Here is a 23,397-nt window from a genome sequence, read left to right as displayed (position 1 = left end):
GGTGTTCAAAATGGCGTCTCTATCGCAGTTGCTCGAGTCTTACCACGATTATTCCTCTTTCTCGAGTTGAACTTCTCAAAGTCTATGCTTCCCAAGATTCTATTAAGTTCATTCCGTTAATCTATAAATTAACTTCGTATTTCTAATGAAAATCTTTCGAGTGCAAAGGGTTGATACAACTCTCGAGAAAGCCGACGACAGGTCCGAGGGAACTCGTTCATCCGCGAGAAAGAATGTTCGAACGGCGCGAAAGGCCGCAAAATCCGAAAATAATCGAGCGGTCCCTCGGTCTTTCACATCGTCGTTTTGTTTCGTTTTTCGGGCCGGCGGATTTCGCAACTGTTTACACCGGCGGCGTACTGATGCAACGAGCGAGCGTTGCATCGCGCGGCCGAGGCGTAACGGTGTTGCGATAGAACGCTCCTGCGGAACGCCGGGCGTCGAATAAATCAGGGGAAAAGACGGGAAGAAAAAGGAAACACGGTCGAGCGATGCCGATCGACTTCGTTGTCCACCGAAATGCACGGTTTCAGCGGCGCCAACGGTCACTGGACACGGAAAAAACAGTTATTGCCCGGCCACGCTCCGACCGCCGCCATTTTGCGACGCCCGGGCCGTTCCACCGCGCGCCGGATTTCTCGGTGTCGTTACGAAATACGGGATTACTGCGGATGTTTTCGTTACTTTTGACCCTTTAACTGCAAATGGAAACTATAGGTGTCATTGTTTGTTTTATACAACAGCTTAATAATGCATATTAACCCTTTGCACTCGAAAGTTTCTCGATGGAAATATTCCACATTTCCTGACGAGATACAGGTCATATTGTTTGAAACTAATTCAACGATAATTCATAGATAAACTAAGCAACAAAGCTATTTTATCTCGATACTTCACATTGCAATAGAAAGTTTCATTTAAAATACTAAATATTCATAATTTTCCAGTGTCAAATCGAATGACTCAGAGTCACCTCTCGAGTGCAAAGGGTTAATTGTGCCGTTGCGGGCAGATAGAAGATTGATTCGTTTCATTTTTCCGCGTCAAAGGGTTAACATCTCAATCGATTAGATGTTTCCGACGAGAATACTCATGAAGAAATAGATTTTCTGTTGCGATTTTAGGTTTCTCGATAACTTTTCGTGATAATTTGACGATAGGGTAAATTGGTGAGAGATCAGTTTTTTGGGAGAACCGTTATATGGTAGATACCATTGATACATAACGAAGAGAAATATATTTATCGAAGTAAATTATACTTGGGTGCAAAATTCAATGTACTTCGTGAAATATGTCTTTCGAAGATACGAAGATTCAGATGACAAACGAGGCGTTCCGTTCGACTCGAATAACATGAATAAATCTGTTACCGTTCGAGGAGTAACATTCCAGGCGTTTCGGTAATATTTTCATTTTTTGGGAACAGGTTTCATCATTAACGGATTACCATTTTTCCTTTAAACGTCAAATTTTATGGCATTGTTGTTGCGGCAACAATGCGCCGGGATGGAGAAATAATGTTTTCACTCGCGCGGTTTGTTTGTTTTCGGAATGAATTATGTTCGCTTGTAAATGGCGCTTGCGGACGAAGCAAAACATGTCCGCGGTATCTCGACGCGGTGTTAGACTCGACGAGTGTTAGACTAAGCATTCCTGCAGTGTCTTTGTTCCTCATTTGCACATTGTTTCCCAATGTAGCTTTTCTGACGCGTGAATATTCTATCACTGGAATTTAACTTCGTGAAACGCAATTTGACAAAATGGTAAAATAGTGAATTTCACAACTGTTATTTGTTAAATGATTAAGTGGATCTCTAGGAACAATAAGACAAGCTAACGATAAAAGTATTGAACATTTCTAAATCATAAATCAGATCTTCAATATGGCCGTCGCACGAATTCACAAAATCGAAGGAAATTCAATAACTCTGAATAACTGATAAATTACTAATTCATTCATTAATATTTGTACATAATTTTTGTTCAAACTTTAGGCCATCTAACTCAGAGGTAAAAATGGCTAATGACTCAACGACCGAAACGTCTTACGAAACCTTGAATCGCGTTCAAGATCGAGCCAGCTAATCACGCGACTGCCACTCACCTGTTGCGCGTTGCAATTTACATTTCAGTAGCTTCCACAATCAGGCTCTTCACCCGGCACGAAATTTTCTGGTTCGTGCGCTCCGCGACGTCGGGAATTGCGCGCCGCGATTTCGCAAAGATGGCTAATCACCGGCCGTGGAAGAAAAAGGAAACTACTAGCCTGTGTATGTTACAACCCGAAAATCCTGCACGCAACGTGGAAAACTTGGTCCCTCGTCTTGCGTCGCGTTCACTCGTGACAGTCGCGACGATTATTTCAAATTGTTGTTATTTAACCCTTTGCGTTCGAAAATTATTTCGCTAGACATATTCTTCATTCTCCAATGAAATATCGATGATACGTTTTATGAGTAATATTATTATAAACAATATAGAAATTAAGGGATAGAACTATTCTGTTTTAACGTTTCACGGATAATTAAGTTAAATGAAATTTAATATTCAACATGAAGCATGTTAATCGATTAATGCGTAGAGATATTCTCGCTTGAAGCGGAGAATCGTGAAAAGAGAGTAAAGAACAAAGCAGGTGACTCGTTTATCATTGTTGTTTTATCACTTCTCTTCAATTATACATGGGTTTACTTCTTCGAGCGCAGCCAGCCGTGAAAGTCTGCGTACGCCTGAGCTTCGAACGTGGACATTAATTCGACAAGTTCGTTTCTTCGTGTGTATGCGGTCAAAAGTCTCGTTCAGTTGATTAGTTCAGTTCTGACAAGTTCGAGTAATTGGAAAGATAATTTTAAAATTTAAGTTTAAAACAAGCTTAAATCTCTAACGAATATCATGGGAAATAGGAGCATTCGTTGTTCAACTCAAATTAACCCTTTGCACTCGAGAGACGCCTTCCAGTCGCCATTTGGTTTGACCCAAGAAAATTGTAAAATTGCAAATTCAATATTAAATTTCATATAACGTAAGAACACATGGAACATCGAAATAAAATAGTTCTGTCACTTAATTCATGCAAGGTATTTCTTTATGTTAATTGCAGAAAATATCATTGACATTTCATCAGAAAGTAATGAATATTGAGAAAAATACTCTCGAGTGCAAAGGGTTAAGTGAATTTGTTGCTGTGATATTACAATGACAAATTTTCGTCGTTCTGTTGCATCTGTTTTGTGGACAATTTTATGTAGAAAAATCTGTTTTTCGATTTTCTTCGAGGCGAATGTAAAGAAACGCGAATGATCCTTTCAGAGTTGCTCTAATTTCAACCAACAAACGGATGGATTGGTGCAGAATGTTGAGAATTCTCGTTTTCCCGTTGTGATATTCGAAACTCGACGGTGTTCGAGTTCGCAGCCTTTCACGACCGGTCGCGCGCAACAGCTCAAGCATCCATTCGTATTTAGTTCGCTAAAAAAAAAGTCAGTTCGCCAAACGGTTCATCGTTCATCCAGCAAGTGATCAAAATACATTTTTTTTTTACTTTTTTTTTTGTTTCGAGCGGTAGTGTACAGTGTGCGCGCGTGTGAAATTAGCAGACTCTCAACATTTCAAGTCTTGAAAGACTTTCAAGACTATCAACATTTCAATTCTTTGATGACTTTCAAGACTCTCAACATTTCAAGTCTTTCAAGACTTTGCAGACTCTCAACATTTCAAGTCTTTCAAGACTCTCAAGACTTTCAGAACTTTCAAAACATTCAATGTCTTCAAAACATTCAAGACTTTCAGAACTCTCATAACTGTCAAGACCTTCAAGATCTTCAGGACTTCCAAGACTTTTAATACATTCTAATTCTACCGAATCATTCAATACTCAAGACTCACCAAGTCTTCGAAGACAATCTTTTCTATGGAATCGACTTCCAATATAAATTTCGTACAGGTCTAATAATGAGTGCTTCAATATTCAGCAAATGTACTCTTCCAGTTTTCTGAAAGAATTCTGGATAAGTCAGTTAGAAGTTAAACAAATCTGACTAAGAAACAAATTATTTGAACAGCTCTCGGTAGTTGTAGCGTTAAACAACGCACACACGCACGCCCCACTGTACAACGAGGTCGCTTCCGGAAGCAAGATCGCGCCCTGAAAAAAATCCTTTCGCAAGGTGCGGATCCCGTGTTCATCCTTAAGTACTGGATACAAGATTACAATTACCGTCATTACGAGCCATTATTATTGTTACAACTTGCTTATACGTTTCATATTCAGCGCGCCACTGCAAAACACGATTCCTCCGATTTCGTCCGGTTCCTTCCGCCTCCACAAATTCCTTTTCACCACCAATCACCTCGCATTGCCGCTCGTCCGTCGAAACGATCGCGCAACGTTGAAAATCGCGATTTCCCAGAGTATAATCTAATTTTCTAAATTAACATCGAATCGAATACAAAATGAATATTAATCCAATCTTCTAAATCAACAGTGAATCAAATGCAAAATGAATGTTAATCTAATTTTCTAAATCAACAACGAATAGAATACAAAACGAATGTTAATTCAATTTTCTAAATCAACAGCGAATAGAATGCAAAATGAATATTAATCTAATTTTCTAAATCAACATCAAATCGAATGCAAAGTGAATGTTAATCTAATCTTCTAAATCAACATCGAATCGAATACAGAACAAATGTTAACATTCCTACGAAAGTGTAAAGAGACTTAACCCTTTGCACTCGAGATGCAACTCGAGAGACGAAGTCTCCATTCGATCAGAGTAAGATTATAAAAGTTCAAATTCAATGTTAAATCTTGCGTACATTATCAGCCCGTGAAACACTGAAATAAAATATCCATCCTCCAATTGAAACAAAATTCTATCAATTAGGAAACCGACGAAAAATTCATCAAGAAAATAAAATAAATCTTTCACATTTACAATGAGAAGTACCATCGAGTGCGAAGGGTTGATAAATTGTAACAGTATCGTTTATTTCTCAATTATAAATGTCGGAGCCGCTCGGAACTCCGAGGCGCCATTGCGACGGACGAGCGTCGCCGCGCTCCTCCCTCGTTCCATCCGTTTAAATATCGATATTATCAAAGCTACTCCGTTTTACGTTCTGTGTATAATAAAATACATTTATTATTAGTCCTGGACCACGTGAAGTTTCTCGTTTGATCCTCGCGCGATTGACATGAAAAAAGTATCACATGAATTACATTACGGTGGTCGCCGCCGCGTGACGTTCGCGTTCGTTCGGTGCGTTAAACGAAAATTAAACAAAAGAAAGAGAGAACAACACCTGTCCGTCCGTCCATCGCTTAAAAATATATCATTTGCTCCGCTCGTTCACGCGAAATTTCCTTTCCTTTCGCAGCTTCGAGCGAAAATGCGGTGAACTCGTCGAGACAGAGACATTTAATGACACGTTCACCGACGATCATTCTCTAGCATTTCGTGTAGTATCACTTATTTTCCCACAACAAACGCAGATGGTACTGGAATGAATTGTTAACAGATCGAACGCCGTATTTCATGCAGAATACACGAAATGGGAAAAATCAAATCATCATTCGATTGAACTGCGTTGTGATTGGTAGCATCGTTTAGAGTATACTTAACACATTGCGTACCGGTAACGAGAAATCTCGTTTTTATATAAAGACGCTTAGCTATGGAACTTCGCTAATTTCCGCGGTATTGAAAAAATATGAAATTTAATTCGAATCGATTATCTATTTAAAATATATTACACAACAGTATATCCGAGTTTTTCTATGTATAGTGATGTAAGTTGACCTCAGTGAAAATTGCCATCCGCACAATTCAGTTTGAAAATTAGCCGGTACGCAATGCGTTGAGACGTAGAATACGTGACGTCTTTAGACGCTATAGTCTGGACCGTATAAATGGCTGTTCAAGGTTGCAACTCCCCGCCATGACGCCTGACCACTCCCACTTCGGTGTTCCCGCGTTAACCCGCTGCCCTATTTCTTTCTCAACCGTGATCGATGCAAGTACTTCGACATGAATAATTGATGGGGAAAGAGAGAGCAGTTCTAGGTACATACGTGAACAACTGATAACGAAAGAATTCATTTGAAAACCCAGTGTTCACTGACACTAGAACTACTTAGCAATGTGTTAATAAACGCCACTAATGGTTTCCATGCAGAGATTGGTAACGGTTAAAGTGATCGGTAGTTCCAGCGTTGAAAACTTTCGTTCAGACGTCAGGAACATTTACAGGTCGACAGATTTTCAAGGGAAATCGGGTGTACTGGGTGTTTGCGATGTGAACTCGGGTTAATGTGTGTTATAATTGCAACTGCGGATTCTGGGTATGCGTTTGAAACGGTGGTAAATAAGAGACTGCACTCGATTTTTCATAATATTCGATTTCGAACTATCATCCTCATCTCTCCAGATTAGTCTGCGAAGACTTTCGCTCGCACAAGTATCCGCAAATCTATTTATCACAATGTATCATCACCATCGTTCGCATGAAACATTTCAATAAAACCTCCAGTCCAGACTATTCAACATTCCGGCAGACTTCCGACGAGTTTACAAGTTCACCGAATCCGTTCCGCTCGAAGTACAAAGTGAACCCCTTGCCTGTTGGTCTCTCGAGTCGGTGGCCTATTACAGAAACGCTGATTCGCTCCGCTAAAATCTGACAGTCGATAACAGAAGAATATTCAATTCGAATTCAAGCGTTAATTTATCTATGAATCGTTAAATTAGTTTCAAGCAATGTCTACGTCTCGTCGGAAAGTGTCGAGTATTTGAAAGAGTTGAAATCCTGCCGGCAAGGGGTTGAAGGTCGTCGATTAAAATGATCTCGAGAATCTCCCTCGGGACAGTGAACGGAAGCGAACCGATTTCACCGGCGATCATACGCGATGACTTCCTGCCCGACGCGAAGCTGACAATCTCCCCCAAACAAACGCCATTCATTCGCATCGACATTGAGACAGCTTACGCGACAAAGGAAAAGATAAACATCGCCGCTTCCTCCATGTAAGTGTAGCGCGTTCCGCGAGAAATGCATAATTCTGTTTCATCACAGCAAAGGGCGCAGAGAGACAGACAGAGTTAGAAAGAGAAAGAGAGAGAAGAGAGAGAGAGAGAAGAGAGAGAACAGTAGAAATTGACAGAGCGCGAACGAAAAAACCACTAAATAGCGTTACCTATCGTTGCAAGCGGATACACAACGCGTCCATTTAATACTTGATTTGCAACGGTGCAGTTCGCCGCGCGTGGGAACAGTAAGCATCTCTTGTATAATATATCTATATATATTAACATTTCATCTATAAGCAAGAAAACGAACATACGTAGCTGAACGCGCTAGAAACGAATTATATCCTATCCGATGTGTCTATCAAGTTCTGCTGTCGACCGTTCGCAGTGCAGTCATCGGATCCATTAACACTTAGGCGACCGCCTAAAAAGAACTAAAATCACAACCTCCATTATCTTTGAACTCGTTCAATTCATTCGGTTAAACTGTGTTTTGTAAAAGAACCGTATTTGATGGATTGCAGATAATCCCACTTCGTGACTTGATGAACAAAAGATAAACAATGGAAGATACGTTGATAAGTGAACAGTGGGAGATCGGTTGGCTAAGTGTTAAAATGTGATTGTATGTTAGGTCTACTGGAAAGTTCTGGCAATCTCGAGTTTGGAAATATTCTATAGATTGAATATATTATTTCTATTGTCGATCATTGTATCTTAGAGCACGTGTTCTCTTATTTCCAATGAATTATTAATAACAGTTGGATCGATTAGTTGAGAACATAGGGCAAGAGGTTGAAACCTATAAGTTGTATTATAAGTATCGGTTTCGAATGTGAAGACTGATCTTGCGTTTGAATAGTGAAATCAATCGTTTACAGTTTTCAGATGTACGCTTGATGTCACTAATGGCACTGTCTTCAGAGTTAACAAATGTATTGAAAATGTATTTGGATCTAGAAACGAATAGAATTTTCCGGTGGACCTAATGGCATGTTGAAGTATTTCTCCTCGGTTGTTGTAGTTAATCGAATTGCAATAAGTTAAAAGTGCTCGGCGACTGTACTGCGAAGGGTGAACGGCGACGTAACTCGCGGGTACGCGTAATATTTCATAAATACACGCGCCAACTGTGTTCCATATCGTGTGTATGCGAAATTGCCCTTTGCGTTCCATCCTGGGATACCCTGTATCCACCGAATTAACTCTAAAACCGCGAAACTGAAGGTCGTTCGAAACGAAAAGCCCTCCTCATCCGAAATGGGAAACACCGTTCGGTCGATGTGCGTCGAATTTTTATATATATATACAATTTATATAACAAACGAAGAATTTTGACACGAGCGCGTTAACGCGACGATGAATAGAATACATCATCATCATCATCGTGAAACGAATTTTTCAACTTCCCTCGAATTTTTTCCCCCCCGATCCTTTTTCCCAGTTGTACGATACGCAAACGGCTTAAATATAATATGCATCTTCTAAAATAGAACAGACTCAAAAACTCACTCGTATAAAGGATAAAATATAGGTGCGCGTAAAATCCCTAACTCTATTAAATAATTTCTATTAAGCGCTTAACACGGTAGTCGCCTAAAACCTAATTTACATTATCATGATAATTGTAATATAATAGAATTATATTAACTTAATAACTTTATATACCAACAATGTGCAGTATCGTGATATAAACATTTATACCGTGTCGCTCGTGCTCGTTCGACACCGAAGGCGCAACAGTTCTCGAACAGACTGTACGATTTGAAAAAGAAAAGGAAACATGATCGAGAGCGTTACATTTTCTTTTTCCATGATAAACACCGTGTGAACGCGAGCATGTATAGCCCGCGTATGCGTATATGCGTGTGGGTACGTGTGTTTGTCGAGTTTATCGTTTAAAAGCGACGACACTTTTAAAGGAGCTAATAAAATGACGCAACATGATAGGTCAGAAATGCTATATCGATGAAAATAGAAACGCAAGACCGAGTATCATCGTTGTACGAACATTTTACGATATATATATATACACACACACACACGTATATATATATATCTGTTCCATAGACGATATGAATTAATCTCTTCGCGTATGATTCACGCTGTACACGTTAGCTCCATTGATTCTTGCCGCCTACAGGTAGCCAGACAATGGACACCGACGGCAAGGATCATGGAAGAAATGATGCACGTTCCGACTTTAACGCCGTTCAAATGTAAACTCCAAGTACAAAAACTTGTTACGCGTAATAAATTACAATTCACGAGGAAACCTCCGCTAATTGGAAAACAACCGTTCCTTTTTTTCTTTTTTTGTTCTCCTTCATCTTTCTCGAAACGTAAAAGAAAACGAACGCTACGATGCGTGTCGCGTGTACAACTATTTTACAAAAGTCTATATTACTAATCCTCACCCCCCTCCCGATCGTTCTGGTATTACCGATCTCGGTTCCATGGTTGGCCGAGACGCTCTCGTCGAGTATCATACGTCTGGTCGAATGTCCGCGATCCGTTAGAAAAATTTATGATCAGTCACTTCTCGTACAAATGAATAGAATGTTATGCGGCCAGTGGTCCCCGGCCAGAGGCGATGGTCACGTTAGCAATGATTAAGTTAGTTAAATAACATGCGCGGTTACACTTTCGTTACAAGATAGCACGGGTGAGATTCTTTGGAGGAGTTATTTCTCGGATGACGAGACGAGATCATTCATCGGGCGTCCTTCGCCGTTAATTTCTCTATTAATTCTTGTAACGGCGCTAATTCCCTTCTCTCGATCAAATTGAATTCCTACGGGACAGACAGGTGAAACGTAAATTACAAGAGTTTCATGGAGATCCGGAAAGATATATTTGAGAGATACGAATTCGTTGTAATTCCTTTCTAAATACCTGAACGAAAAAGATGAAGTGTTTGAAAGACGTATTTAAATGTGCCTCCTCTCCTAGTTGTACCACTTCGCTGAAGTGCTGATGATAAATGTGGGCGTACACTCTGAACAGTCGTTTTAATATTGTCTTCGCGATGGACAAGAAATTTTTTGGGAAGGGAACACCTGTAAAATCATAACTCTTGTGAGTGTTGTGTCGCGTGGAATAGAAATAGTTTCATCTAGTAAAATAAATATTGATTACCAATTTTTGAAGGGAATAATGTTTCGTCGTCTAACTGATCCTGCACCCAAGTCATTAAGTAGTCAATATACTTTGGTGCAGAACACTTGATCGGCTTCTTGACAGTGTGCCCATCAGCCCAATGGTACTCGTATTTCGGTCCTGCAGACATGATGGGACAACTTTCTTCTGTGCAAAATTCTGTGATAGTGCCATATAACATGTTGATTTGATTAAAAAAATCAACAGCTGGAACAGTGATAGGATCGTATTAACTACTGCATAAAATAGATATCAGCTTATATAAATCTTCACGTACTATTTACAGCGACCCATTCATTCAAATCTTCACCCTCTGGAAGCATAACTGCAAGCCTTAGATTGCCAGATCCTAGAGTGGCAGCAGCATGTTTCATCAAGTCATATTGATGAGTCCCCTCAGGAATATTTTTCTTTGGCTTGAAGGTTTTCGAAGATCTGCTTCCACTTAAAAAATCCATGAAAATATTCCTTTAACAATTTCTAATCTTATAGAAGTTACACAAACTTATTCTAATTGTTATTCCAACTATTACATATCGTGGACAAAAAGATTATACAGAAATGGTTCCAAAAAATATTCTTAGAACCAGAATCCTGCTCCAAATGTTCAATTTACAGAACAAACCAAATCAAGCATAGCTAATTCTTACATTATCAAAACATGATTATTCTTACATTATCAAACTCACATTCTTTCATTCTTCATACACCAATCTTTCGCATCTTTCGCCTGTTGCTCTATCCCATTCGTTCTCACTCATTCAAGCATTCACTACAATTCGGCCATCCTGCTTATTCGACATCCTCGGGGACTACATTCTGCCTATATTTCCTATATCTAATTATTCTCAAACACTGCTCTAGCTACAAATTTTAATCAGTCTACTGCTACTACTCCTTAGTAAACTCTAGCGCTTTGTTTTTGCCCTCAATGTCGCGTACAACATAACGATCATTTCCGAGTACCTTCTCTCATATGGTCCTCGACATTTTGGTGACAATTTCCGACTTTCGCCAGTCGCAGGTATTTCGCTTTTTACAAGAACTAAATCATCTACTCGATATTCGCGATACATGTTCGCTCTGGCCACACTTGAAACACGTTGTCAACGGTCTTGCCCTTGACAGGTACGCGCGGTATGTCCCGCCTGTTTACATGCGTGACAAGTTATCCGTGAATTTGGCTGGGTCGACCTGTTTATATGTCACGTATCTGTGACAGCTGGTATCTCCTTCAAATTCAAATTCGAATGCCGCAAATCTGTTAGGAGTTCGCTCGGTCGTCTATAACGGCTTAGTGGCCCTAAAAGTTATTCAATTCATCCACAATCCACCCTATAGCTTCGCGGTCTCCCATTCCCGCCTTATTACATCTAGTCAACTTCTCATAGCAGTATTCTACAATATCTCGATTCGGACGTCTCTTATAATTTTTGACTCACCATGCTTTCGTCTGATGGAAAGTTTTCGATTAACAAGTCCTTCCATTGCAACCATGAGCGCGCAACACGTGGTAAACTGTCTCGCCATTTTCTTGCGACGCCGGTTAGTTTCGACAAGGCGTAATGTTTGATCGTTCGAAGCAGGGTCAAACACAGGTAACACACTCGACACATCGCGAAAACGTCGCTCCTCGCGTTCTCGTCCTTCGTCGGCCATTGTTAAAGAAACTCCGAGTACTACGCCCGTTTGGCCTGTTATTTCTAACAATTTCGCACAATACAGTACTACGCCTGTTTGTACGCCGACCGAAAGGCTTGACACCTTTAAACGCACCCTTTAACGATTTTACACGAACGGTACAACAACGCGGCGATCCCGCTTCTGACAATTGTCGCAATCTCTTCACCGCGCGTTATTCTGTTGTTTTTCGCCGGTCAACTAACAACTGACTCTCGTCCTCTCCTGGCACTCGTATTTAGCAACACACTCACATTCTTTCGTTCTTCGTACGCCAATCTTTCGCATCTTTCGCCTGTCGCTCTATCCCATTCGTTCCCACTCGTTCGGCGCGCATCTCGTACTCATTCAAACATTCGCTCGCCACACAAGCACAGCTAATTCTTGCATTATCAAAACATACATTAACGTATAAGACCTAGACATCCAGTGAATTAAAACATGAACTCCAGTAAAAATTCATTCGACGCTCCATTTCATTTTTGACGTTATTAAAAATTTGTCAGGTACAAATGTAACGGGTGCAAAATGTAACGGGCAGGAAACTAAACCAAGAACTGTTTACTGTTTACCAAAGCCCGTGTCGGCCAGCACGGCCGATCGGGGCGGACGTGACAGAATCGATCGATTTGAATCGCTCTTAAAACCCTCCGCCCCGATACCGAGCAAGCCGCGATGAAAAAAAAACCACTTCCTAAGATAACGAGTGTCTACGCGATAAATTTGACGTATGACGAATACGGTGCGCGTGGAACGGGGCACGGGTGAAAGCGGAGAGAGAAAGAGAGAAAGAGAGACAGAGAGAGAGAGAAAAGAGGAGAAAGAGAGGGAGAGAAAAGAGAAGGGGGAGAGAGAAGGAAAGAGGGAGAGAGAGAGAGAGAGGGAGAGTGAGAAAGAGAGAGAGGGAGGGAGAGTGAGAAAGAGAGAGAGGGAGGGAGAAGGAAAAGAAATCGTAGAAAGGAAGAGGGAAAAAAGGAGAGAAACGATATATATTTTTCAAAGAAATTATGGTATCGCGCTATTTTTAGGTATCCGCCGATTGGTCGATCGCGATGTGCTCGAATTCGAGGGGAACTGGTCGAGAACCGAAATTAGTCTGAGCTTAGGCGAACAGAAACTGGCGGAGGCGGTTTCTGTCAATATTTGTGACCCGGTCCGCGGGACGAATTGCCAATTCTCTTCTACGCTGTCATTCGTCGCCCGCGAACGATATTAACGGGCCGTCGGGCCCGTGACTCGCGAACGGCGTTCTTGTTTTGTCCTGTGGGTTCCGCCGTCGACACGGGACCACTGGCCCGCGAAAGGGGAAAAGTCGATTTTCACTGGAAACAAGAAAGGAGGAGGAAGGAAAAAAAAACAACTTACAATAGGAAGCTCATTGTGCGGCCGTGCGATGACCTGTCGCTGATATTCGATTCACAGTTAGGCGGCCGCACGTGTGGTCGATTCCCTCCGAGTCGCGCGACACTATCAGGTTCGAGCGTAGACGGTGCCCTTTGGGATCCACCATACACTATCTCACGATTCTACGATAGACGTTTTGTCAACTATCTTCTCCGTGATCCCTCGACTTCAATCGTCCGCACTGCCGTACGGTAGACGATCGCTTTGAATCCTGTCACGACCCCTGACGTGATTGCAGATACCTATTACGGCACCGTCACGGAACGGTTTCGTCATGGCGCTGGCGCGGCGGTTCGGCGAACGTGCCGGACGCCATTTGCCGGCGAGTTTCCCTTCTATAGTGGCAGAAGCCGCCTACGCTTTCACCGTAGACTGAATATAGACGTAACGCTTGATGGGATTTTTTGGACCGCTGACTACTTTATTGATGGAATTAGAGTAGACAATGTGTCGGTAATGACGGTTTGTATTTGTTGATACGGTGAATTTCTGTTTGTTATTAGACATCGTTTAACTAGATTTTAAATTGTTCTGTTGGTATCTGTGATATTCTTTTTATAAATGTTCGTTTAGACACAAGTTCTCATAGAAGTTGATGACATATTTTAATATTGGAATTTGGTGAACATTGTAAATAGATAATATAATGTGATGTAAGAAAATGCCAATTAAGTAAATCGAGGAATATGGAAATGGTGATGAAAGAAATCTGAAAACTTTATTTTGGAAAGAAAATCCGAGTTTATGGTTCTCAAATGGAAACCGACATTACCGACACATTGCATGTAAGTGACCGTTACAGCGACCTCTGTGTATGGTACATGGTTGTATTTTCAAAATTAAATTTGTAACGGATTTTTTAGCAGGAGATTGAAAATTAGACTGTATGCAAAATATGCGAGTTTTGGGGTAATTTGATGGTTTTATATGATGGTCAGGTGCCATTCAATCTTGTAGGATAAAAATGGTATTTCTTGGAATTTGTTGGATTCACTCTGGCGGTGAATTAAAAAGATTTTAGTGTCGCCATAATGTTTGCGCGAAGTTATGAATATTTCTATTCCGATCACGTTCTCCTTTGGCGCAATGCATGCCCAAATGGGCCAATCTGGCCCCGGAGAATTTGAATTTAAATGCGAGATAAGGTAGTCGTCATATTAATTTTCGAGTGACAGTTGCGATCCGACGAGCGGCGTGTGATGAGGTGGAGAGTTGTTGATAATAATTTAAGAGCGAAGTAGCCTATTATTAAGGAAACCACGCTGCTTCGTTCATAATATAATTAAAGTAAACATGTCGGACAGTATCACAGTGGCAATCAAATTAAGACCCCCGATCGAACAAGAAAAAGACGAGGACTCGTCGATAGAATGGATTGTACAGGGGAACAGCATTGTTTCTTTAGACCCGGAAACAATAAAGCGAGGGAACAGCGAATTTAATTTTGGTACGTGTCATAAACTTTTAATCGGAACTTTGAATATTTCTTTCATCGTCAAACACTTTGTCGCGTTAAAAGTGTATAACCTATTTGTCGGTTTTTTCCTGGGTCCTGTGATGCTTGATCTGTCGGAGTGTAAATTCGATAAGTAAACATTCAGCGTACGTCGCGAGCATTTGTTGTTTGACCGAACAACATTCCTGTACAGACGTGTTATATATTCGTGGAGGATACTCTTGTAATTCGCTAATTAAAATTCTTATCTGCTATGTAATGCGCATATAGATAAACATCGCAATGATTGACGAAAAATCTGTTGTATAATACACTGCGGTAGCTCATTAGACGAATTAATTTGTTATAAGTCAATGGTATTATTTTGTATTTGTATTTGTATAAATGTAATCAATTCTTTGTGTTTTTTTTCTAGATTATATTTTTGATTCGGATGCAACCAATTACAGTGTATTTGACAGTATTGTAAAACCTATTGTTAATGCTACAATAAATGGTATTAATGGAACAGTATTTTGTTATGGTCAGTATAGGTCTGGAAAAACATATATTATGATGGGGAACAATGAAGAACCTGGAATAATACCACTTTGTATAAGATACATCTTTAAGGCTATTTCTAATACTACTAGACGTGAATTTTTGTTAAGGTTTATATTTGTTTATATTTATTATATGAATTAAATAATAATAATAATAAAAGTATAAATGTATTTGTACTTTTTAGAGTATCTTACTTGGAAATAATCAATGAAACGGTAAACGATCTTCTGAATAAAGATGGAATTGATCTACAATTACATACAGATGATAATAAACATGTAGTTGTCAATTGCAAAGAAGAGATTGCAAATTCATTGGATAGCATGTTATCTATAATGAAAAAAGGAAATAGGAATAGAAGGACAAGGGAAATTAATAAGAATGAATGTATTAAAGATCACAGGATATTTCAAATTGTGAGATAACATAAGGTATTTTTCTTTTCAAATGCTCTTTTTTTTTTAGTATAATAGTCTTGTATCTTTTTTAGACAATCGAAAGTCGTGAAATTGACAATGATTCCACGAATAATGTACAAGTATCACAATTAAACCTAGTTGATCTTGCTGGTTTTGAATGTGCACATGAAATAGGTGTTATCCAAGAACAACAAATTGATAAGTCACTTTCTTGCTTTGAGTACATAATTGCACAGCTGAGTAAATCAGAAAATGTACAGAAAGATATAGATCCTTATAACAGCAAATTAACAGAACTTTTGGAATCATCGCTAGGTGGTAATTCTTTGACAGCTATAATATTTACAGTGATACCTGTGTCTTCAGAAGAAACTTGTTTCACTTTATCGTTAGTATTCTACCATTAATATTTGTGCAATTACATTTATTCTATTTTGTAAATGATTCTCTGAATTTCTATTAGATTTGCAAGTCAAGCTAAAAATATGAAAACCACACCAAAGAAGAATGAAGTTACATCTGACATATCGCTCCTAACACGTTATTCTAAACAGTTAACTAAACTTCAAAGAGAATTGCAGGTCTGCTGTTTATATTTTGTTACTTATGCCAATGACATTATAAAATTTCTTAAGAACACCGCATATTATATGCTCAAATTCATTTCACTAGAATCTAAGGAATGGAAACTCGTCTGTGGACATAAGACACATAGAGCCTAGATTGCAAGAAAAGTATCAAAATAATTGTTTATTAGAAGAACGTATTAAACTGCTAAAAGCTCAAATTGTTTCTGGATGCGATGGGAATCGCGCGGAACTATTTAAATGTAAATCTAGAAAAAGGCAAAGTTGGTGCAATCCAGGAGCGTCCAAATCGCAGTTGCCTGTATTTCAAAATAAATCTGGTTTACCAACGATAAAAGAAATGTCTCCGGAGAAACCGTACAGAAAAGACAACGTGCAATCCGTTGAGGTCACAAATCAGAGTAAATTTATTATGCTACACTGTTTACTTTTGAGAAATTCTTCCGTAGTACAGTACAACTCACCTATTTCACGTTTTCAGTATCTGAGACAGCTTTTACTGATTTCGAAATAAATTTAATAGAAAGTAACGTGGACTCTGATGCCAAAGAGAAGGCTAATAATGCAGAGGAAGAAGATATTGTATTTCCAGATGTGTTTCCTGACGAATTTAAAGGTCAAAGCACATGCAGAACACCAGAGAAACAAGATTCATGCGTACAAACATCAAGGTAATTATTATACTTTGAGGATAACCTGGACAAAAACACTAATTTAATGTGATTTGATAATTAAAATAGCAATCAAGGATCTCCTACCACACCAAAGCAAATTTTACGTAAGTACATTTATGATCTGACCAAAGATTTTAATGAACTCCGGGAGTTTACAACTTTAGAGAAACAGTTACTGCGCGAAGAAGATTATTCCAAGACGCATGTAAGTGTAATCATCTATTATTCGTAATACATTTTAATCCTTTCGTGAACATCATGTAACTTTACATTTCTTTCTAAGACCATGGAGGAACAATTAGCAGATGAGTGTGCTTCATCTAATCCTAACAAAAACGAAATTTGTATATACTCCTCGGATTTGATGATACAGTTAGAAGAGAAACGTAAGTTATCAGAGGAACTTGAATTAAAGATTCAAGAACTGGATGAAATAAAACATGACGTCCAAAGTCTCAAATTGGGCATAGAAACATTGCAGAAAACTATTTATCTGCTAACAAGTGAAAACATGGAAATGTCCGCTAAGTTGAACGCTGAAAAGGAACGTTCGAAAGAAGCTGAGCTTAATTTTAAGGAAACAATTGACGAACTTTATGCGCGAATTGCAAAAGTCATGGAGGAGAAGATTCATTTAGAAAGTAATTTAACGACTGTAAACGAGCAACTGCGGTCTCTACGTTCAAAGGCGTCGGAAGTTCTCACCACCGATCAGTTGCTCGTAGAATGTCATAATAAAATCGATGCACTGGAGACAGAGAACATTGAACTGGCCGCCATCGTTGCCGAGAAAAACAAGGAGCTTGAAAACATCAAAGAAAGCAAGTCGTTGTTGTACGACCATGAATGTATTTACAAGGACAGGGTTGCACCCCTTACAGAAAAAAATGATAACTTGGTATCCGAGAACAGCGAACTGTCAACCGACTTAATGGATAAAATCGAAGAGAACGAAATGTTAAGGAAGGAATGTGATAGCTTAAAGAACAAAATAGCATTAACGGAACAAGTGAATTCTGATGGAAACGATGTAGAACAGTTGCGATCAGAAAACAATATTCTGAAAGCAGAAATAACGGAACTGAAGTTGAAGGTAACAATGTTGTCGGAGGAAAATGTAAAAATTTCCAATAATTTGTTCGAGACCATGGAGGACCTCGATAATTCGCGTCGTGAAAAATTGGTCAACGCTTCGTTGTTTTCGTCTGAGCCGTTTAACAACTCCATCAAAGCAGCCGATTCCGCGGAGCAAGTGTTACTAGAAGAAGATCGTGAAACTTTAGTTAGTAAAATTGCAACGCTACAGGAGAAGGTCAATCATTTAACTTGTTTGAACACAAAGTTAAGCGACTTGAAATTATCCTCCTGTGACCAGTGTTCTCACTTGAGAAATTTGAAGGACAGCCGTAGAGCGCTTAAGCTGGAGGCGAAAATTTTGAATCGTAAATTGGAAGACCTGCAAAAGAAATTTGATCAGAAATGCGCGGATACCGAGGTATTGAAATTGAAACTCAATCAGGATTTGAATTTAAGCTTCACCGACGGGATCTTGAATGCCAGTATCACGGACGGGATGAATGTGAGCTTCATCGAAGAGAAAGTTCAACATCTGAACAATGAACTGCAATCGTTGAAAGACGACAACGACAAGTTATCGATATTGTACAGGGAAAAGTGCGACGAGCTCGAAAAGCTCCACGATGAAGTCGACGACTCGAAAAACGTGGACCCCAAGCCGAAGAAACACGTTGTTAAACATGAAAGTAGGATTGAGAAGATTCAAACCAGCATTGACCAAGTGAGAGACGATATAGACGAATTGAAGAAGAACGGCATGAACTTTACTTCTATACTTAATAAATTTAAAACGGAAAAGGCAAGTTTATTGGACGAAATAAATACATTGAGAAGCATGAATGAGGAGCTCCAACAAAAAGTGTCGGACACCGAGATAACGGCGGCCACGGCTGCAGAAAAGGCGCAGATACTTGAAACCGAGTTATTCAATATGAGCAAAGAGATCGAACAGTATTCTCTGAAGGAGAAAGAAATACAGAGCGAGAAGTTAATGTTAGAGGTAGAATTAGAAAATAAGGATATTCTTATCACAGGATTACATAAAACCGTTGACGAGTTGAACGAATGTATTTCATCTCTGAAGAATGAATTGGACTTAATGACAAATCAGAAGAATGAGTTAACTGCTTGTTCAGAGACCATCGAGCAAAAATATAAAGATGAACTGGAACTGCTGAAGACAGAGTATCAGAAATTGGAGGTGGAAAAGAAGCAAAGCACAGATTCAGAGAACCGTGCGACACTGTGGGCCAATGAGTTGGAAACGGATATAGAGAAGCTACAGATAGATCTAGGAAGGCAAGAAAGTCTGTACAAAGAAGTCCAAGAGAAAGTTTCTCACCTGGAAAGTCTTTTGAACGAAAGTGAACACGAGAAGGAAATTCTGAAACAAAATTTGCAGACACTCGAGACTCTGTTAATTGATTCGAAAGATAACCCACTGAATAAGTATAAAACGGAATTCGAGTCTATAAAGAAGTCCTATAACCAGTACATGAAAGAATCTGAGATCAAGATAAGCAAAATTAACGAGACATTAAACAAGTATGTTCACGAGAACAATAATATAACGGCAGAGCTTGCAAAACTTCAGGATATTGAATCGAAACTCCAGAAAATGAAGGAAAGCAATGAACACATGAAAGAAGAATTGAACACAGTCAGGGAATCCATGATCAAAGAATTGAAATCGCTGAAACACAAAGTAAATTCAGTGGATTTTTTAAGTAAAACTGCAAATGAAATTTTCATAATTTTCCTGCAGACTATTATGTCCAAGGAAAAAGATGTAATTAAAACTATGAGGGAAGTTTTTGAAAAGGACAAACAGCAACTGGTGGATGATAAAGGGCAGAGTGCTGATGCAGAGAAACGTGCTATATTATGGGCTAGGGAGTTGGAAATAGAGATTGAAAAATTACAAGTAGATCTGACTAATCACGAAGCAATGCATAAACAACAACAAGATGAGATTTACGAATTGAAGAATCTTATAAAGGAGGTTAATTGCGAGAAAGAAATGTTTAAAGAAAAAGTAGAAACGCTGGAAGCTGATCTCAACAATTTGCAAGCTGACATTGACAAACAGTGTAAAGTGGACAATCGACAGGAGGAAGAGATTATTCGTGTACAAAAGATGGAGAAAGACATGCAAGAATTGTATAAAATTAGAGAAACTGAACTTCAGCAGAAAATGAAGTCTCAGAAGGAGACTTATGAGAAAAGAATGGAGGAACTTATGTGTACTATAGAATCCTATAAGACGAAAAATTTAGAACTGAAAGGTAACATCGAAGGGTACGAGGCAAATGAAAAACAATTGAAAAATATTATAGAAGCTAATGCATTAGAATTGGAGATGAATAATCAGGCTATAAGTAAGATGAACACTGAGTTTGAACAGCTCACGAAAGTCCATAAAGAAATAAATTGTGAAGTACAACGAAAGGAGTCCCGCATCGAAGAAATGTCAGCACTGTTAAAAAGTAAATGCGACATTATATCTGAATACAAAGCCAAGTTTGACGCCATTATGCCAGATTATGAAATGCTGAAGGATCAAACAGAAAAGCGGAAGGCGTGTATAGAACAGTACAAGCAACAAATAGGAGAATTGAATATGGAGAAGAAAAAGCAGATTGAAATGCTTAAAGACAAATTAAATTCGGAGGAAATAAAGAATGTTGGTTTGAATAAACAACTGCACGAATTGAATAATAAAAACATTGCTCTGGTGGAGGAGCTGGACATCCTAAAAGAAAAAGTTCAGGAGCTACAACGCGCGAACGCAAAATTAGAGAAGAAGATTAGAAATAGTACAAGTAAGATGAAAGCTGAAGCAGACATGGAAGATTTAAGAGACACGAATAAACGATTACAAAATAATTTGGAAGGGGCGAGTAATCGTATAACAGAACTTCAGGATTCTAAAAATAAAGTTTTGAAAGAATTGGTGAACTTGAAGAGTCAGTATGAATTACTGTCCCAAGAGAACACAGAGATCAAGGCAACATTATCATCGTACAAGTCTGGGCAAAATGTGCCAAGTAGCTTGCAAGTGGATAGTAGGTACGATGCTCTGTTACAAGAAAAAAATAAAATTGCCTTGGAGTTGGAAGGCAAGACATTGTTATTGAATCAGAAAGACAAAGAAATTACAGATCATTTCAATTTCGTACAAGAACTGACTGTCAAAAACGAAGAACTCGTTGAACAGTTGAGAAACCATGCTGCAATTATACATCACCGTGAGAAGGAGATATCCAGACTGAAAGATAAATTGTACGTCCATCGAATAGAAAGTAAACTAATTAATGAATTGGAGGAAAAAGTGCGCACTCTTAAGGATGAAAATCAGAAACTTCAGGGGGAACTTGATACATGTAAAATGGTTTCACAAATTGATATAAAACAAGTGGAAGAGATTAAATTGCACAGTGAAAAAATTTTCAATACACTGTGGAGAGAAAACGTGGAATTACAAGAGAAACTGGCTGAATACGAAAATAAATTGGACTCGAAAAGTAGCAGTAGTAATTCAAGATGTAGTGCTAGTCCAGCCTTTGAAGTTAGCAGAAGAAGGTACAGCAGGAATAAGGTGTTCAATGAAAAAAGACAAATTGAAAACCAAATGTCCGATGTAGATAGCGATGAAAATAGAGAAACATGTGAGATATTGCGAAAGAAAATTCAAGAATTAGAATTGCAGATAGTCTCGAAAACTGGACAAATAGCAGCGTTGGAAATTCAAATCCAAAGCGAGAATTTCCCTTACCATCAGAAATGTAAGGAACTAGAAGAGGTTTTACTGTCACTCCGTAATAAAGTATGTATAATAAATATATTTATTTTTCTTTCATACACAAAGAAATTGCTTACAGATATAATTCCTTTATTTTTTATAGAATGCAGAACTTAATTCTGAAGTGAGGAACCTTCAGAGGGCTTTATGTGATATTAACGCATGGGAATGCGACACTTGTAGAAAATGGCGGATAAATAAGAGAGATCAGTGTTGTCAAACTTCACTTGATAAAACGTCAGGATTATTGACACTAAATAATGGACTAATAAATGTAAGTAAATATACTGGATAAGTATAATTTAATCTTTATTATTATTAATTACGTCGTTACCAAAGGATCATGCAAAAATAATGAAATTAGAAAAGGAAAAGGCAATAATGAAGGATGTGTGTCGGTTACGGTACCATCAAATAAAGGAACTCGAAGATAAAGTAAAGGAACTTTCTAAAGGAAATTATAATGGGCAATATATTAATTCTGCAGTATTAAATAAGCAGCTTAACTCGGAGAAAAATATGAAACTGTGAGGAACATAATATTCAGAGTTTTCTAAATGCAATTTTCATCGCTGTTATCGCTTGGTAATACTAAATAGGAAAGCCATATGTATGTTCGCTTTTTAAAACTGGGGTACAGTTTCACATATTAAGATACTTATTGATAAGAGATACTTGCTTTACACAAAAAAGGAAGTATTATCTTGGATTCAATAATTTATTTATATGTTCTGCATAAAATACTTTCTGCATGTTATGCATGAAATTTGCATGTTTGTGCTTAGTGTTCGCTTTTTTGTTTTGCTTCTTAAAATGGTAGACCTGCATTTATATGTATGGCAATTAATGTTTTCTACAGAACAATGAAAGAGATCGTTCCAGCTAATTTATTGGTGCTTAAAAAGCCTTCAAACTATACAAGAAACATATGGAACAGTTCTTAATAAAACATGTTCAAGTCTTCCACATGAGCTGCTTAAGTAATGTACAATATTACAAGCAAGTATTCTTAGACATATTCCTTTCTTCTAGTTTAAAGATAATGTAAATAGTAATAATGTTAAGAATATTTGTATTTTCGAGAAATTCTATTTTTGTACTTTCTTGTTATAATGTAAATAACTGTATTAATTTTTATACTGATGACGTTAAGGATGGCAACACGCGTAACAATTTTCTCGCGCCAGCTTTATAACTAAATATGAAATCTGTGATTCTCGAAACATTCACGAACCGGTTGTACAAACATTGATACATAATAAAATGTGCCATGAGTTCATTGTTCTCTCGAATTTTCATTTAAGTTCTACAAGTTATGTAATTATGACATGTAAGATTAGTAAAATGCGTTAGATTTCATTAGAGTTACGATATATAATTAATTGAAATTGTTAGACAACAATTCCATGTTTAAAACACAGATAATTTGTTCTCGTGTTTGATATTATAATTTCTTTCAATAAAGTATTCCATACTGTATTTAATGTTGTTTTATTTTTCATTAGAATAAAAAGAAATTGCTTTGATATATCATTTCCAAAAAATAGTGAAATGAAAAAAAAATA

General features: G+C 38.3%; 2 protein-coding genes across 9 annotated transcripts; one reads left to right on the top strand and one right to left on the bottom strand.

The window, feature by feature from the left end:
- Window positions 1-6,383: 6,383 nt before the first annotated feature.
- Window positions 6,384-13,551, bottom strand: mats (MOB kinase activator-like 1). Of its 6 annotated transcripts, none has more exons than XM_031970831.2 (5): window positions 13,236-13,551; window positions 10,468-10,634; window positions 10,170-10,397; window positions 9,927-10,090; window positions 6,384-9,825 (listed from the first exon to the last, which is right to left on the bottom strand). In XM_031970831.2, exons 1-5 carry the CDS (start codon window positions 13,247-13,249, stop codon window positions 9,745-9,747), a joined length of 654 nt encoding a protein of 217 aa, XP_031826691.1. In that variant the 5' UTR covers window positions 13,250-13,551; the 3' UTR covers window positions 6,384-9,744. The 6 variants fall into 6 exon arrangements, with proteins under 6 accessions (XP_031826691.1, XP_031826690.1, XP_031826693.1 ...); XM_031970830.2 differs by lacking the exon at window positions 13,236-13,551 and adding an exon at window positions 12,274-12,670; XM_031970833.2 differs by lacking the exon at window positions 13,236-13,551 and adding an exon at window positions 11,633-12,251.
- A 653-nt stretch (window positions 13,552-14,204) lies between these two features.
- LOC116424434 (uncharacterized) lies at window positions 14,205-23,311 on the top strand. Of its 3 annotated transcripts, none has more exons than XM_031970824.2 (12): window positions 14,205-14,721; window positions 15,146-15,380; window positions 15,458-15,689; window positions 15,764-16,080; window positions 16,156-16,273; window positions 16,365-16,680; window positions 16,761-16,950; window positions 17,020-17,158; window positions 17,237-21,856; window positions 21,936-22,106; window positions 22,172-22,359; window positions 22,692-23,311. In XM_031970824.2, the coding sequence occupies exons 1-12, from the start codon at window positions 14,568-14,570 to the stop codon at window positions 22,774-22,776; spliced, it is 6,765 nt and encodes a 2,254-aa protein (XP_031826684.2). In that variant the 5' UTR covers window positions 14,205-14,567; the 3' UTR covers window positions 22,777-23,311. The 3 variants fall into 3 exon arrangements, with proteins under 3 accessions (XP_031826684.2, XP_031826687.2, XP_031826685.2); XM_031970827.2 differs by lacking the exon at window positions 14,205-14,721 and adding an exon at window positions 14,793-14,953 and having other exon boundaries at window positions 15,264-15,380; XM_031970825.2 differs by lacking the exon at window positions 14,205-14,721 and adding an exon at window positions 14,794-15,048.
- The last annotated feature ends 86 nt before the right edge of the window (window positions 23,312-23,397 follow it).

This window comes from Nomia melanderi, chromosome 5, assembly GCF_051020985.1.
Source record: "Nomia melanderi isolate GNS246 chromosome 5, iyNomMela1, whole genome shotgun sequence".
NCBI lineage: Eukaryota > Metazoa > Arthropoda > Insecta > Hymenoptera > Halictidae > Nomia > Nomia melanderi.
Note: the sequence above shows the minus strand (reverse complement) of the source record. Positions and strands in the feature narration are given on the sequence as shown.

Coding starts and splice junctions, on each gene's coding strand:
- mats (XM_031970828.2), bottom strand. CDS start 11,266: ATGTATCGCGAATATCGAGTAGATGATTTAGTTCTTGTAAAAAGCGAA. Junction 10,635..11,156: donor CGAGGACCATATGAGAGAAG/GTACTCGGAAAT, acceptor GGATTTTTTAAG/TGGAAGCAGATCTTCGAAAA. Junction 10,398..10,467: donor TGAATGGGTCGCTGTAAATA/GTACGTGAAGAT, acceptor TCACTGTTCCAG/CTGTTGATTTTTTTAATCAA.
- LOC116424434 (XM_031970824.2), top strand. CDS start 14,568: ATGTCGGACAGTATCACAGTGGCAATCAAATTAAGACCCCCGATCGAA. Junction 16,681..16,760: donor CGTTGAGGTCACAAATCAGA/GTAAATTTATTA, acceptor TCACGTTTTCAG/TATCTGAGACAGCTTTTACT. Junction 17,159..17,236: donor AAGATTATTCCAAGACGCAT/GTAAGTGTAATC, acceptor TTTCTTTCTAAG/ACCATGGAGGAACAATTAGC.